Source organism: Anarhichas minor, unplaced genomic scaffold (genome assembly GCF_050575085.1).
Source record: "Anarhichas minor isolate MPS153535 unplaced genomic scaffold, ASM5057508v1 ptg000001l, whole genome shotgun sequence".
Classification (NCBI taxonomy): domain Eukaryota; kingdom Metazoa; phylum Chordata; class Actinopteri; order Perciformes; family Anarhichadidae; genus Anarhichas; species Anarhichas minor.
In genome coordinates this window covers 665,134-677,244 of record NW_027466447.1, presented here as the reverse complement: position 1 = coordinate 677,244, position 12,111 = coordinate 665,134, and the positions used below count along the sequence as shown (strand labels likewise).

Genomic DNA, 12,111 nt, shown 5'->3' with positions numbered 1-12,111 from the left:
AGTAGAGGCCCATGCAATCATCCCATATTGAACACATATGGTTCTTATGTCGAGCACACAGACTGCAATTAGCCCCTGCGAGGCACTTACTGTTCGCCTATTTCAAGCCCATCTTGCCCACATGCAATCTATTTCGAGGAAACGTGTCCATGTTGACTGTGTATTTAGACACTATGATGACTAAGTTAGTTAGTGTTGTAGATTAATTCATCACATGTAGGCAGTGATGCAAAAATATTAGCTCTTAGATATCATTTACAATTTACATATTCATTTATTGTACTTGTTAAAGCACCTCTACAAGCAGGAAACCATACTGAACTGTTTTTTTTTAGTATTATTATTTCAACTGTAGTCTTTGCACATTGCAACATTTACTTTATAACCAATTGTTTTTGGGTTAACCACTGCAAACAAATTAATTCACATGTAGAAGTACCTTGGTGTAATATGGTTCTATAATAACGAGAGAGAGAGAGAGAGAGAGAGAGAGAAAGAGAGAGAGAGAGAGAGAGAGAGAGAGAGAGAGAGTTACTGGAGCTGGGAGGAGACTTTGAAAAAGAAAGGTTGTGGTGGCTGTTCTCTCTTCAGCTGACTGATCCTCCCCTGTCTTTAAAGCCTTTGCCAGCACACTGCAGCCATCTCTGCCATGCTTATATTTCTGTTTTCCCATCCCAGCATAGTGCCCACGTTGTTATTTTCTCCGGCCCAGCCTTGTGGTCTGTAGATCCATGTTTGCTCTGCAAAATGAACACAGGGAGAGCTCTGCAGAACACACTAGGCTACTAAACCATATGTCGCATTGGCACAATATGAGAACTCGCAAAAGCATTTTACAGGAAAGAGGAGGAGAGAAGGACAGTGGGGGACAGTGGACAGAATAAGAGAGGGTGATTTCACAAGGCAATCATATGTCATATAGAGTATGTGCCAACTCAACATTATAACACAGTCTATTCAATGGACTTTTTATGGACTTCCAATATAGTACTCATCTCGTCCTGCTATTTTGTAGAAACGCATACACTTGTGTATTTTTACTGTATTTATTATGTGTGTATATATTTGTTTTAAGGAATACAAAGTCTCAAGACTTCAGAAACAAGCTTGAGAACTTGCATGTAATTTTTTGGACGTGATATGGTTTCATCAAGAGGTAACCTCTGCTGCTGAAAAACGAAGCCAACACGGAAGTGACAAAAACTGCAGTTCATCTAAGCTGGCTCAAAACGCGAGTCTAACTCTATAGACCTCCATATTAAAATTGCCAACTTGAAGTGAATTTTGATACAGCTCACCCGCTTAAATCATATTAAGGCTTAAAGTTCTGCAGAATGAAGGGTGTGGCCACTTTGAGTGACAGGTGGGTGATGTCTCAGGTCGCCCAGCGCTAACTGTCTCCTCTGCTGTGTCACCCGGGACCGTCTCAGCGCCACTGACAATCCGGCTCTTTGCAACTTTTTGGAAAGCCGAAAATTAGGATATGCCGCCATTGCTAAAATGGCGACGACCGGCGTAGTTGCCAGATATGCTCGGCTTGGCAGGTCGGATCGGGGTCCTGGCCTTACAGATGAAGTGGCGGTTGTATGTGGGAGAGAAAAAAATAATACAAAAATGTCTTGTGCTAGTCAAATGACCACAGAAGTCAACAAAACAGTCACATTCAGCTTTGTGTTAAATTACTCTTCCAATGCCCTCTTCAGTCAAATACTTAAAGGAACGAAGGAGCCTGTTGAAACTAGAAAACTCAGGAACTAAACGGATTCCTGTTTGCATTTCCATCGAGGATTCATGGACAATTTATTGTCATTATGCAACAGAGGGTTGCAAAACAAAATGCAGTTGTAGCCATTTGCTACACAAGAAGAAGAAGAAGAGGAAGAAGAAGAAGAAAAATAAGGCCAAAATTAAACAAAAACCGTAGTGCATTCCTGTAGAGCAGTTTTTGAAAAAAGTCTGCTAAAAGTCTGAGTGTGTATCTAGTGGCCCCTAGAAGCCTTATTTAAAACGATTTCATTTGATATTGGTCATTACTTAAAGACATATTATCTATCAACTAAGGGGTTTGGTCAGTTGGAAATGTTGAACTGATGGGGGCTAGAAAAAAATGATTATCCATCCATCCATATCCGTTATTGAAATCCTTGTTTTTTTAATACTAATTTAGCAAGGTTGGACTCGACAGCTCTCCTACGGAGTCATGTTGCTGTGGTCATTATGGAGCGCAATAATGCTACTGGCCCCCCTGGAGGCTGCAGAGGAGGACAACGTCCAAGCAGGTAGGGATCACTCTAAACCATAACAGTGCTCGACACTCAACTCTTGAGTCTGAAATGTAGATTTTTAGATTATCTGTCTTTGCTTTCTAAGATGTGTCTTTGATTACTCTGTGTGTGTGTGTGTGTGTGTGTGTGTGTGTGTGTGTGTGTGTGTGTGTGTGTGTGTGTGTGTGTGTGTGTGTGTGTGTGTGTGTGTGTAGGCTGTAGCACAGCTGTAAATGACCTGGTCTATATTGTTGATGGCTCATGGAGTGTTGGCTTCTCTGACTTTGAAACGGCCAAACAGTGGCTTATCAACATCACCAGCCAATTTGACATCAGCTCCCACTACACACAGGTAATTTAAACCATATGAAATTCCTTGTGCTGAGATTGTTATTTCCATCCATATTTAGCAGCAATTTTCCATTAACTTGCAGTTTGATTACGGCCCGTATCAAGAACACTGTCTTTCTGTTTTGGTTGCCAGCTTTGATAGAGAAAAAGCATAGCATTATTATACCGTTATAGCCCATTCCAAGTGCCACAGAGCTTCAGTAAATCTGCACTACACCTAGTTTTGTTTGTGTCTGCTGTAGGTGGCTGTGATCCAGTACAGCGACACTCCTCGACTGGAGATTCCTCTGGGGATACACCAGGGTGGAGCGAAGCTCATCCAGGCCATACAGAGCATCACCTACCTGGGAGGAAACACACAGGCAGGACAGCATGTTTTCTCTACAGCTCTTATCTGTCCTAATTTGCATGCAGGTATTATAAGAATATATAACAATTCTGAACTGTTGGAGAGCTCAAAAATAAGGCTATTGCTCTTCACTAAGTGAAAACAAATGTGACACATAATTTAAAAATTGATGAATAAATCACCTTAGGAACAAAATAAAATAGGAAAAAACACAGCTTGGCAGTGTTTGTGGATCACATGAATAAAATGTGTAAAATATGAATTAAACATTTAACTGTGAAACAAATTAAGAAATTATCAAAACAAGTACATTTTATCATTCATTCTTATTTTTCACAATAACAGAAATTTTTATTTCAAAGTTCATCCCTTTCAAAACGTCTGTTTTTATGCCACTTGTTAGTTCCTAATGTCACATATTTTTCATGTCGTCACTTTTCATTATGACACTTCAAGGAGAGAGCCGGCTCCTAGGAAGAGCGCCGGGCTTTGAGGCAAATTTGACAAAGTAGCCAAACGGTGGAATTACAATTTCCGGTTCTGTCACGTGATAGATTTAATAGATTTTATTTGGGAAAGAAATGTCTGTAAATCAGCAGATACTTTTTTTTTTTTAAAGGTTAATCCACTTCCTAGGCTGAACCTATGACTAGCCCTTATTTAAATCATCAGAAAACCAAGTTTTTAGCAGAACCAAGTTTTTATAAGCTGCTAAAGAGAAAAACTGAGGAAACAGGCCATAAGATGTGAGGCATCAGCAACACCCAGTATGCCTTTAATGTTTGGATTGCAGCAAATATTTTGTCCCAATGTCAGTTTTAGGCCAACTCTATTACTGTAAGACAGTGTGCAACTTGTGCTAAAGTGCAATGCAGATACATCAGAAAACTAGGCATTATGTTTGCCCTAAATATCTACAGTAACGTGCTAACACATAGCTAACATTAGCTCTTAACTTGTCCCATCCAATCATCATTTTAGTTATCAACTGCACCGGTGGTAGACATAGTATGCTAGACAGGGGTCTTCAACGTTTTTCAGGCCAAGGACCCCCAAACTGATAGAGAGATGGAGCAGGGACCCCCGACTATATACTATATTGTATAAAATTGTGTTTTATATTAAATGGGCCTAGTACCGTGTTTAAACATGCCTCTTTATTGTGCATTCAATACTAAGCTATTCAAATAATACACAGGTTCATATATTCATGTTTTTATTTTAAACATGTGCAAGGTACAGTGAGTAGGGGGGCCGTGCCACTGCCATTTATAAACATAGCCTACCTGTTATCTTGCATACAATACTGAACTATTAAAATAATGGACAGATTCATGTTTAGAGAAAACAATTTTTTTTTTTAAATTGTCTAATCAACCAAACATTTTGCGGACCCCCTGCAGTACCTCCGCGGACCCCCTGTTGAAGACCTCTGTGCTAGAATATTCCTTTGACATGCTGATAGCTAACATTTTTAGATGTAGGCATTGTGTTTTGTTTCTGGTTGCGTATTGCGGCGCAGATTGTTTTCCCGTCTGGTCGGTGTGGTTTGTCTCTTTGCTGGGTACAAGAATGGGTGTTTTATAGCCAAAAGCCAATCTAGCTAGTAGGCTATGAGCACCAGCAGCTTTTTGGATGGTGAGAAGGTGGTGACACTGGGGAAAAAATGACAGCAGGAAAGAAAAAGTGGCGCTTTGAAAAGTTACATCAAGATATACATTTTTTTTTGTAATTGAGAAAAATCTCTATAATTAAATCATATATTTAATAAAAATAAATTTTTAATGAAAATAAAATATGATTTCATGATAATGAATGAGTTTGAACAATTCTTCACTTACTTATTTTTATTGATATTGTATTCATGTGATTATTTACATATATTTGTATTACTTCAACACTATGTCCACACATGACCTGGTTGCTGCACTAATGACTCCTCCTGGTTGATCGGGGCACTTGCATGCAGAAGAATGACACAGAGCTACATATAAAATGCTCCAGTACACCCAGAAACAAGAAACTAATAAAGTGGAGCAGGCCGGTTGTGGAGAGTTTTTCCTTCACTCCACCAGCTCATCACTGTTCTCTGACTGTCTTGCAGACCGGCAGGGCCATCAAGTTTGCCGTGGACCACGTTTTTGCCTCTTCCCACAGAGCCAGCCAGGTCAAGAATCGCATCGCTGTCGTGGTTACTGACGGCAAATCTCAGGATGACGTGGTAAATGTCACTTTGCTGTGTTCAAAAGTGCTTGAGTGAAACCAAATCAAGTTGATCTGGGTGGCCCAAATCATAGTGGCATAGTCATATCGAAGTGTGAAGTAAAGAACAAGAAAACACTATCCAGCATCGGGTCTTAACACTTTGGCATTTTGGTGAAAGCTGTAAGCTGTAATATTGTTAATTGTATTTTTGTCATACTGTTTTTCAAACATAAACCCTGGAAAGCCTCTTAACCACCGGGGGCTCATTTTCACCACAGCCTATGTTTCTTTAGGTGGATGCCAGTATGGAGGCACGAGCTCAGGGCATTACAGTATTTGCTGTTGGAGTTGGCAGTGAGATCACCACCTCGGAGCTGGTATCCATCGCCAATAGACCATCATCCGTCTATGTCCTGTATGCCGAAGACTACACTACCATTGAGCGTATTCAAGGTTCCATGGAGCAAAAGCTCTGTGAAGGTTGGGATATCTAGTTTATCTATCTTCTTGACATGTGTATCAGGCATGTTCTCAATTCTCCTGGCTTAAAATAGAAATATAGGACTCTCACAGATAATATCCATCATACAGGTTTATGTTTTGGCAATGAGTTTAATTATAAATGAGTGGGACTTCTGGAGCCAGGAGCACCTGATAGTTCCTCCCACTTTCCATTACTCTATTACTTATACTATGTTGTGACTGACTGAGCAGATATTATTTCACATTTTTGATATTGGCAGAAGTTTCTTCTCACTTAGCATATGAGCTGATCTGCACCAAACAGCAAATAGATAGTTAGCAAATAATGCTACTTTAGCTGTTAAAGAAAGTCAAAAATGTATCAGCTAACAGCTAAAGCAAGGTACCTGTAGCGAAAGAGCAAGATATTTTTCTCAGTAGTTGGTGGAGGCCAAAAGAGAGACAGAATGTGAGTGAATATTGGACAAAATGCAGCCAGAAACATGACTGCCAATGAATGCTAATGTTGTTGTGCTTGATGTGTGAAATATACATAACTCATTGATCGCCCAAAAGGTAATAAACCTTTTCAAATGTTTTCAATAAGGACGTAATCGTGTACCTTGTTAGCCGACATTAGGTCAACATGTTGTCATTTCTCACTGAAAATGGCAAGACAGACTTGAGGAAAGCGCAGAAGGAAGCAAAACATAACTGGCTTCATCTTTTTAGTTTCAGTGCCCGTTCCATGTTTGCATTATGGTTCACTGTTAAGCTGAAGCTGAAATTCAACAATAAAAAGTAAAATTCAATTGTCCACAAATACAAGTCAATAGCCTCCACCACCAAATAACGCTGAATGAATGGACCCTTTTTTCTTTGTAGAGTCTGTGTGTCCAACACGAATCCCGGTGGCATCTCGTGATGAGAAAGGCTTTGAGCTGATGCTGGGCATGAACATTCAGAAGAAGGCCAAGAAGATCGCTGGCTCTCTGCTTTCTGAGGCAGCTTACGCTGTGACTGCCTCCACAGACATTACTGAGAATACCAGGTAGAATGTTGTAATGTAATGACAGAATTAAAAACCTATCAATTTCCCCCCCTTTTCCATTTCATTTAATCAACTATTGTTTGTATTTAGTAACTTGCCCTCTTCCTTGTACTAGGGATATCTTCCCAGAGGGTCTCCCTCCCTCCTATGTGTTCGTAGCCACCCTGCGTCTAAAGGGGTCTTCTAGCAAGCTGACCTTTGATCTTTGGAGGGTGCTGTCTAAGGATAAGGAGATCCAGGCTGCAGTGACACTAAGTGGGAAGGACAAAACTGTCATCTTCACCACTACCAGTACAACAGAAAAGGAGCAGAGAGTCACCTTCAAAGCCGGCTTTCAGGTTGGTATTAGGATTGAGTTGGATGTTCATGCGAGAACAACATGGCTTTTGGCCGGGATTTGATCTCCAAGTACTGACAAATGCTCTTTTCCCAATATAACTAAGAGTGAAAAAGCCTGAGATCTGTCTGTCAACTGATCCAATCCATGACCATTACATATACAATAGAAGTAAACAGAATGATTTGGAATAATGGAGAGGTAAGGCTACAACCAGGAGCATTACACAGCTGGATGTTTTCTATAAGGGACCCAAAGTGTTCAAAACTAAATAAATAAATAAGACGTAATGGAAGACAGACAAAATATATTACCTAACAATTGAATTGTGAAATAATGAAAAAAATAATCGCATTAAATTCAGCTCATTATTGTGAAATGTAGCTTCATCTAGCCTCTTTTCACATTAATGTTTGTTGCAGGTCATTTTATTTTATTTTCAAGTTTTGATTTCAACTGTCCTTTTACTAATTTAGTTTTTATTTTACAACACAATTTTTCCCAACTGTTCATTTATTTATATCTGTCAATCAAGACAAACATGGCAGAGCTACTAATGCGACTGGCTATCACTTTGTTTTCCTGAATAAATAGGAATGAATTCCTGTAATGGTAATTCAACCAGACCAAAATGAATGTCATATATACATATTAAACAGAAGCTTACCCCTAAATCATATTACATCTCACTTAAAAATAAGCCAGACATCTTCATTTGCACAGTTAAGAATTGGGATTTTTCCTCTGGCTAAGAATAATCAGGACTGGGGCATCCTGTAGTATTTTTCATACAGTCTCAGTTTCCCATTAAATGCTCTGAAAAACCCTGACATATTCTGGTGTATAGATGATCAAAAAATGAAATGTGTTTAAGTTTTGTCTCAAAATCCTGTAATACAAGGAAGGTTGGAGTATTGAATCAATATTTATTATGAATGTTGCAGTATGATACAGTACATAGTTTGTTTCATGATTTATACATTTTATACACAAAATGTATGTATGATTTTGAAGTGTCTTGTAAAGCTAGGTATCCCAACATGTGAGCATATTATGTCTCAGCTTATCAGTAACTTAATACAAATAATTGAGACAGAATAACCAGGCTTGATGCAGTGAGAGTCTAACTCAGTTAATGCAGCTGCTTAGACTTACACCGTGAATAATATCCTCAAAAATGGACAATATGCGAAAAACTGTTATATTGTCCTGCCCCTGAAAGAGCTACTGTGTTATTAGAGTGTACTCTGTCTCTTCCAATCTCGGGTTTCCCTTCTTGTTGGTTTCATTGAATGAACCTGACATGGATGACTTGCAGAGAGCCAAACTATCAGTTATTTCAACATCATTTTCTTCTTAGTTCAACACACAGCTTGACCAGTGAAGATGTCATGTGATGAAGCTAGGCGTAGGCTCAAAGAAAACATTTCCTTCCCTAAACCACTGGAGTCCCCAGTGGAAAGTAGTTGGTGCATGTGTAGTCCTTGGAAACGCCGGGCTGTTTGTTTTCCAAAAGGCAGCCACCAGCCTCCATCCTATCACACACCTAGACTCTAGCGTAGAGTGGTCATCAGGGTTGTAATTATGTTAGCACATTTAATTTGATGTGACACAAGGTGCCTGTGATTTTGCATTTGGAAATGATGGCTGTGGCTCACTCCCAATGAAACAATAGCTGCTCTGTTTCTCTCTCTCCCTCTGGATAGTTGGAGCTTTAAAAAAGACTGTGAAGGGAAAAGGAAGAAGTCTTAATACCTTGCTGGTTATAACTATTTGTGAAGCATTTAGGGAGCACACATTTTTGGTCTTACTGAAAACATTAAATTAGATTTAGCCCATGCACACATAAGACTGACAAAAAAAGTTTGACAAATGAATGATTGTTTTCTCATGCAACTGTGAATGCGATGTTTCAGTCTTATAAATGAACAGACTCCCAGTAAATATTTCTTTGTATTTGAGATAACCTTAAAAAACGAAAGTATTTATGAAATATCTGTGCCTTCTCTTAGACTCTGTACGATGGAAAGTGGCATCAGCTCAAAGTCCTGGTGAGACCACGTCAGGTGACCGGTTTCCTTGACGATCAACTGATCCAGGAAATAATGCTGGAACCGGTTGAGCCCATCTACATCAATGGGGAGACACAGGTTGCTAAGAGGCGAGGAACAGACATCACTCTGCCTGTGAGTATAAACACCGCAATTGCCTCAGAGGGCTTTACAATCTGTACACATGTGACATCCTCTGTCCCAGGACCCTCACATTGGTACAGGAAAAACCTCCCCCCAAAAAACCCTTTAACGAGAAGAAAAAAAGGAGGAAACCTTAGGGAGAGCAACAGAGGAGGGATCCTCTATCAGGATGGACAGAAGTGTGATAGATGTCATGTGTACAGAATGAACAACATAACAGAATTACAACACATTCAATGCATATGACAGAAATTATTCATATAATGAGAGTAGTGAGCAGAATAATGATGGAAACATTACAATTACTGGTAATAACAGCAGGAGTGGATATAGAAATAATGGTATCGGCAATAGTAATAGAAATATGACTACTAATAATAATGATAGTAGCAGTGGATGTCAGGCAGGACCAGGGTCCAGATATAACCACGATCCATGGAAACCTGTGAGGAGAGAAAGAACAAAGACTCCGGGGAAGAAGCAAAGTTAGTAATGAGCATTAATGGGACATGAATTCATACAGAAGGAGAGAGAGAAGAGGAGAGAGGAGCTCAGTGTATCCTGGGAAGTCCCCCGGCAGTCTAGGCCTATAGCAGCTTATCTAGGGACTGGTCTAAGGCAAACCTGAGCCAGCCCTAACTATAAACCTGAGTCAGCCCTAACTATAAACCTGAGCCAGCCCTAACTATAAACCTGAGCCAGCCCTAACTATAAACCTGAGCCAGCCCTAACTATAAACCTGAACCAGCCCCAACTATAAACCTGAGCCAGCCCCAACTATAAACCTGAGCCAGCCCCAACTATAAACCTGAGCCAGCCCTAACTATAAACCTGAGTCAGCCCTAACTATAAACCTGAGCCAGCCCTAACTATAAACCTGAGCCAGCCCTAACTATAAACCTGAACCAGCCCTAACTATAAACCTGAACCAGCCCTAACTATAAACCTGAGCCAGCCCCAACTATAAACCTGAGCCAGCCCCAACTATAAACCTGAGCCAGCCCTAACTATAAACCTGAGCCAGCCCTAACTATAAACCTGAGCCAGCCCTAACTATAAGCGTTATCAAAAAGGAAAGTCTGAAGTCAACGCTTAAATGTGGTGAGTGTGTCTGCCCCCCGGACTGAAACTGGAAGCTGGTTCCACAGAAGAGGAGCTTGATAGCTGAAGGTTCTGGCTCCAGTCCTACTTTTTAAGACTCTAGGAACAACAAGTAACCCTGAATTGAGGGAGCGCAGCTCTCTAGTGGAGTAATATGGTACTATAAGCTCCTTAAGATATGATGGTGCCGGGCTTCGTAGGTGAGGTGAAGGATTTTAAATTCTATTCTTGATTTTACAGGGAGCAGTGGAGATAATACAGGAGTAATAAATGAATGAAAACTTGATTCATTTTACCCTTTTATTTATCTTAGCTCATCATTTTATTTTTCAGCGTCTGAAAGCGTTGTGGGTCTTGGCTCATACATTTAGTAATTTCATTAATAATCTATTACATTTTACCCAAACAACATTTCCAATTTTCCTTACCACAATTACATTTTTCATTGTCCTTTTATTCAGGTGGAGATTCAGAAGCTGCGTCTGTACTGTGATCCTCATCAGAGTGAGAGAGAAACAGCTTGTGAGATTTACTCTGTGGTAAGATCTCTACTGCCTCCTGTATCCACAACACCCTTATGCTCCGAACTCATCAGATACCAACATATAGAGGCACCTTTCAGCATCTGTGTGCAACATGCCGGGCTAACTCCAATATAAACCCACGTGCAGCATTATTAGACAGTCAAGCAAGATAGTCTACACTGGGAAGGTGGGAGTGATAGCATGTGGTCAAACAAACACAGGACTTTCATCCAGGAGACTGCTGTTTTTGTCCCTCGCCAAACTGAAAGTAAACGTTCACATTTCTATCACGTCAGTCATTAGTCACATGACTCTCATGGGTCGTTTGTCACCCACTAGTCATGTGAGTCATTAGTCAGTCGAGTTAACGTTTTTTTTTTTGCCTTAACCTAACTTCCTGTGAAGATGGAAGTTTATTTTGAAAAGACACTATGCATATAATGACTGAAAACTGACATGTTGTCCCTGCCACGTCCAAAATGGACTCTAGAGGGGTACGTAGAGCGTCATTGTAGGGCCATTGATCAAGAGTCAGTAATTGAGGAGTTGGGAGTGAGAATGTGTTAGTATCCACTGTAATCTCCACTGCAAAGGTCACATTATGTACTTCTGTAGAGGCCACAATGATGATAATGACCCATTATTTTTTTCTTTTGTCCTCTCTCATGCTACACAGGATGATGAAAGGGTAAGTGGAGTTTCTATCTGTTCTTTACACACTTTAGAGGTACTGCCTGAAAGTTTTTACCAATGTAGTGCAAATTAGTGACATTGTAGGTAAAAAAAACAAAATAATATGCAGCAGGGGTAGGGGGATAATATCTCACGAAAAACATTCTAATTTTTCGAGAAAAAAACGTAATATATTTTGAACTCTGCGTCTCAGTGTTTAATGGTACCATGTGATGAGGTTGATCCAACCTTGCCAAGTGAAGCAATTTTTTTCCAAAAACAACAGCGCTATTTTTCTCAGCTTTTTCTTGGCCCTAATACGCCATTGAAGCAAAGGTAATATCACACCTGACTAGATTCTGCATCGTGGAAATTACTGGCAACTTTCACAAGTCACACTGTTGATGTGGTCATGATGTTTTATCTACCTAATGTGGCAGCTTTGAGTATGTTTTGTATTGTAGACATTGTGCGTGTCTGTGTTTCCTCAGTGTCCTCTGAATCGAACAGCCACAGTGGAGGAAGAAGACTGCAACTGTGTAGTTGGACCACAAGGGCAGCGTGGCCTGCCAGGTCCCATGGTAACACACGCTTCATCCT

The 12,111-nt window shown here is 40.1% G+C and overlaps 1 protein-coding gene across 1 annotated transcript in view; it reads left to right on the top strand.

Annotated features, from left to right (window-relative positions):
• Positions 1-2,200: 2,200 nt before the first annotated feature.
• The window catches only part of LOC142952616 (uncharacterized), a 47,663-nt gene continuing 37,752 nt past the window's right edge, over positions 2,201-12,111 (top strand). The window contains exons 1-11 of the mRNA XM_076097321.1: positions 2,201-2,279; positions 2,480-2,616; positions 2,858-2,977; positions 5,069-5,185; positions 5,463-5,649; positions 6,517-6,682; positions 6,798-7,020; positions 9,032-9,205; positions 10,777-10,854; positions 11,516-11,527; positions 12,003-12,092. Coding sequence (XP_075953436.1) covers positions 2,201-2,279; positions 2,480-2,616; positions 2,858-2,977; positions 5,069-5,185; positions 5,463-5,649; positions 6,517-6,682; positions 6,798-7,020; positions 9,032-9,205; positions 10,777-10,854; positions 11,516-11,527; positions 12,003-12,092 — 1,383 coding nt within the window. The remainder of the gene's footprint in view (positions 2,280-2,479; positions 2,617-2,857; positions 2,978-5,068; positions 5,186-5,462; positions 5,650-6,516; positions 6,683-6,797; positions 7,021-9,031; positions 9,206-10,776; positions 10,855-11,515; positions 11,528-12,002; positions 12,093-12,111) is intronic.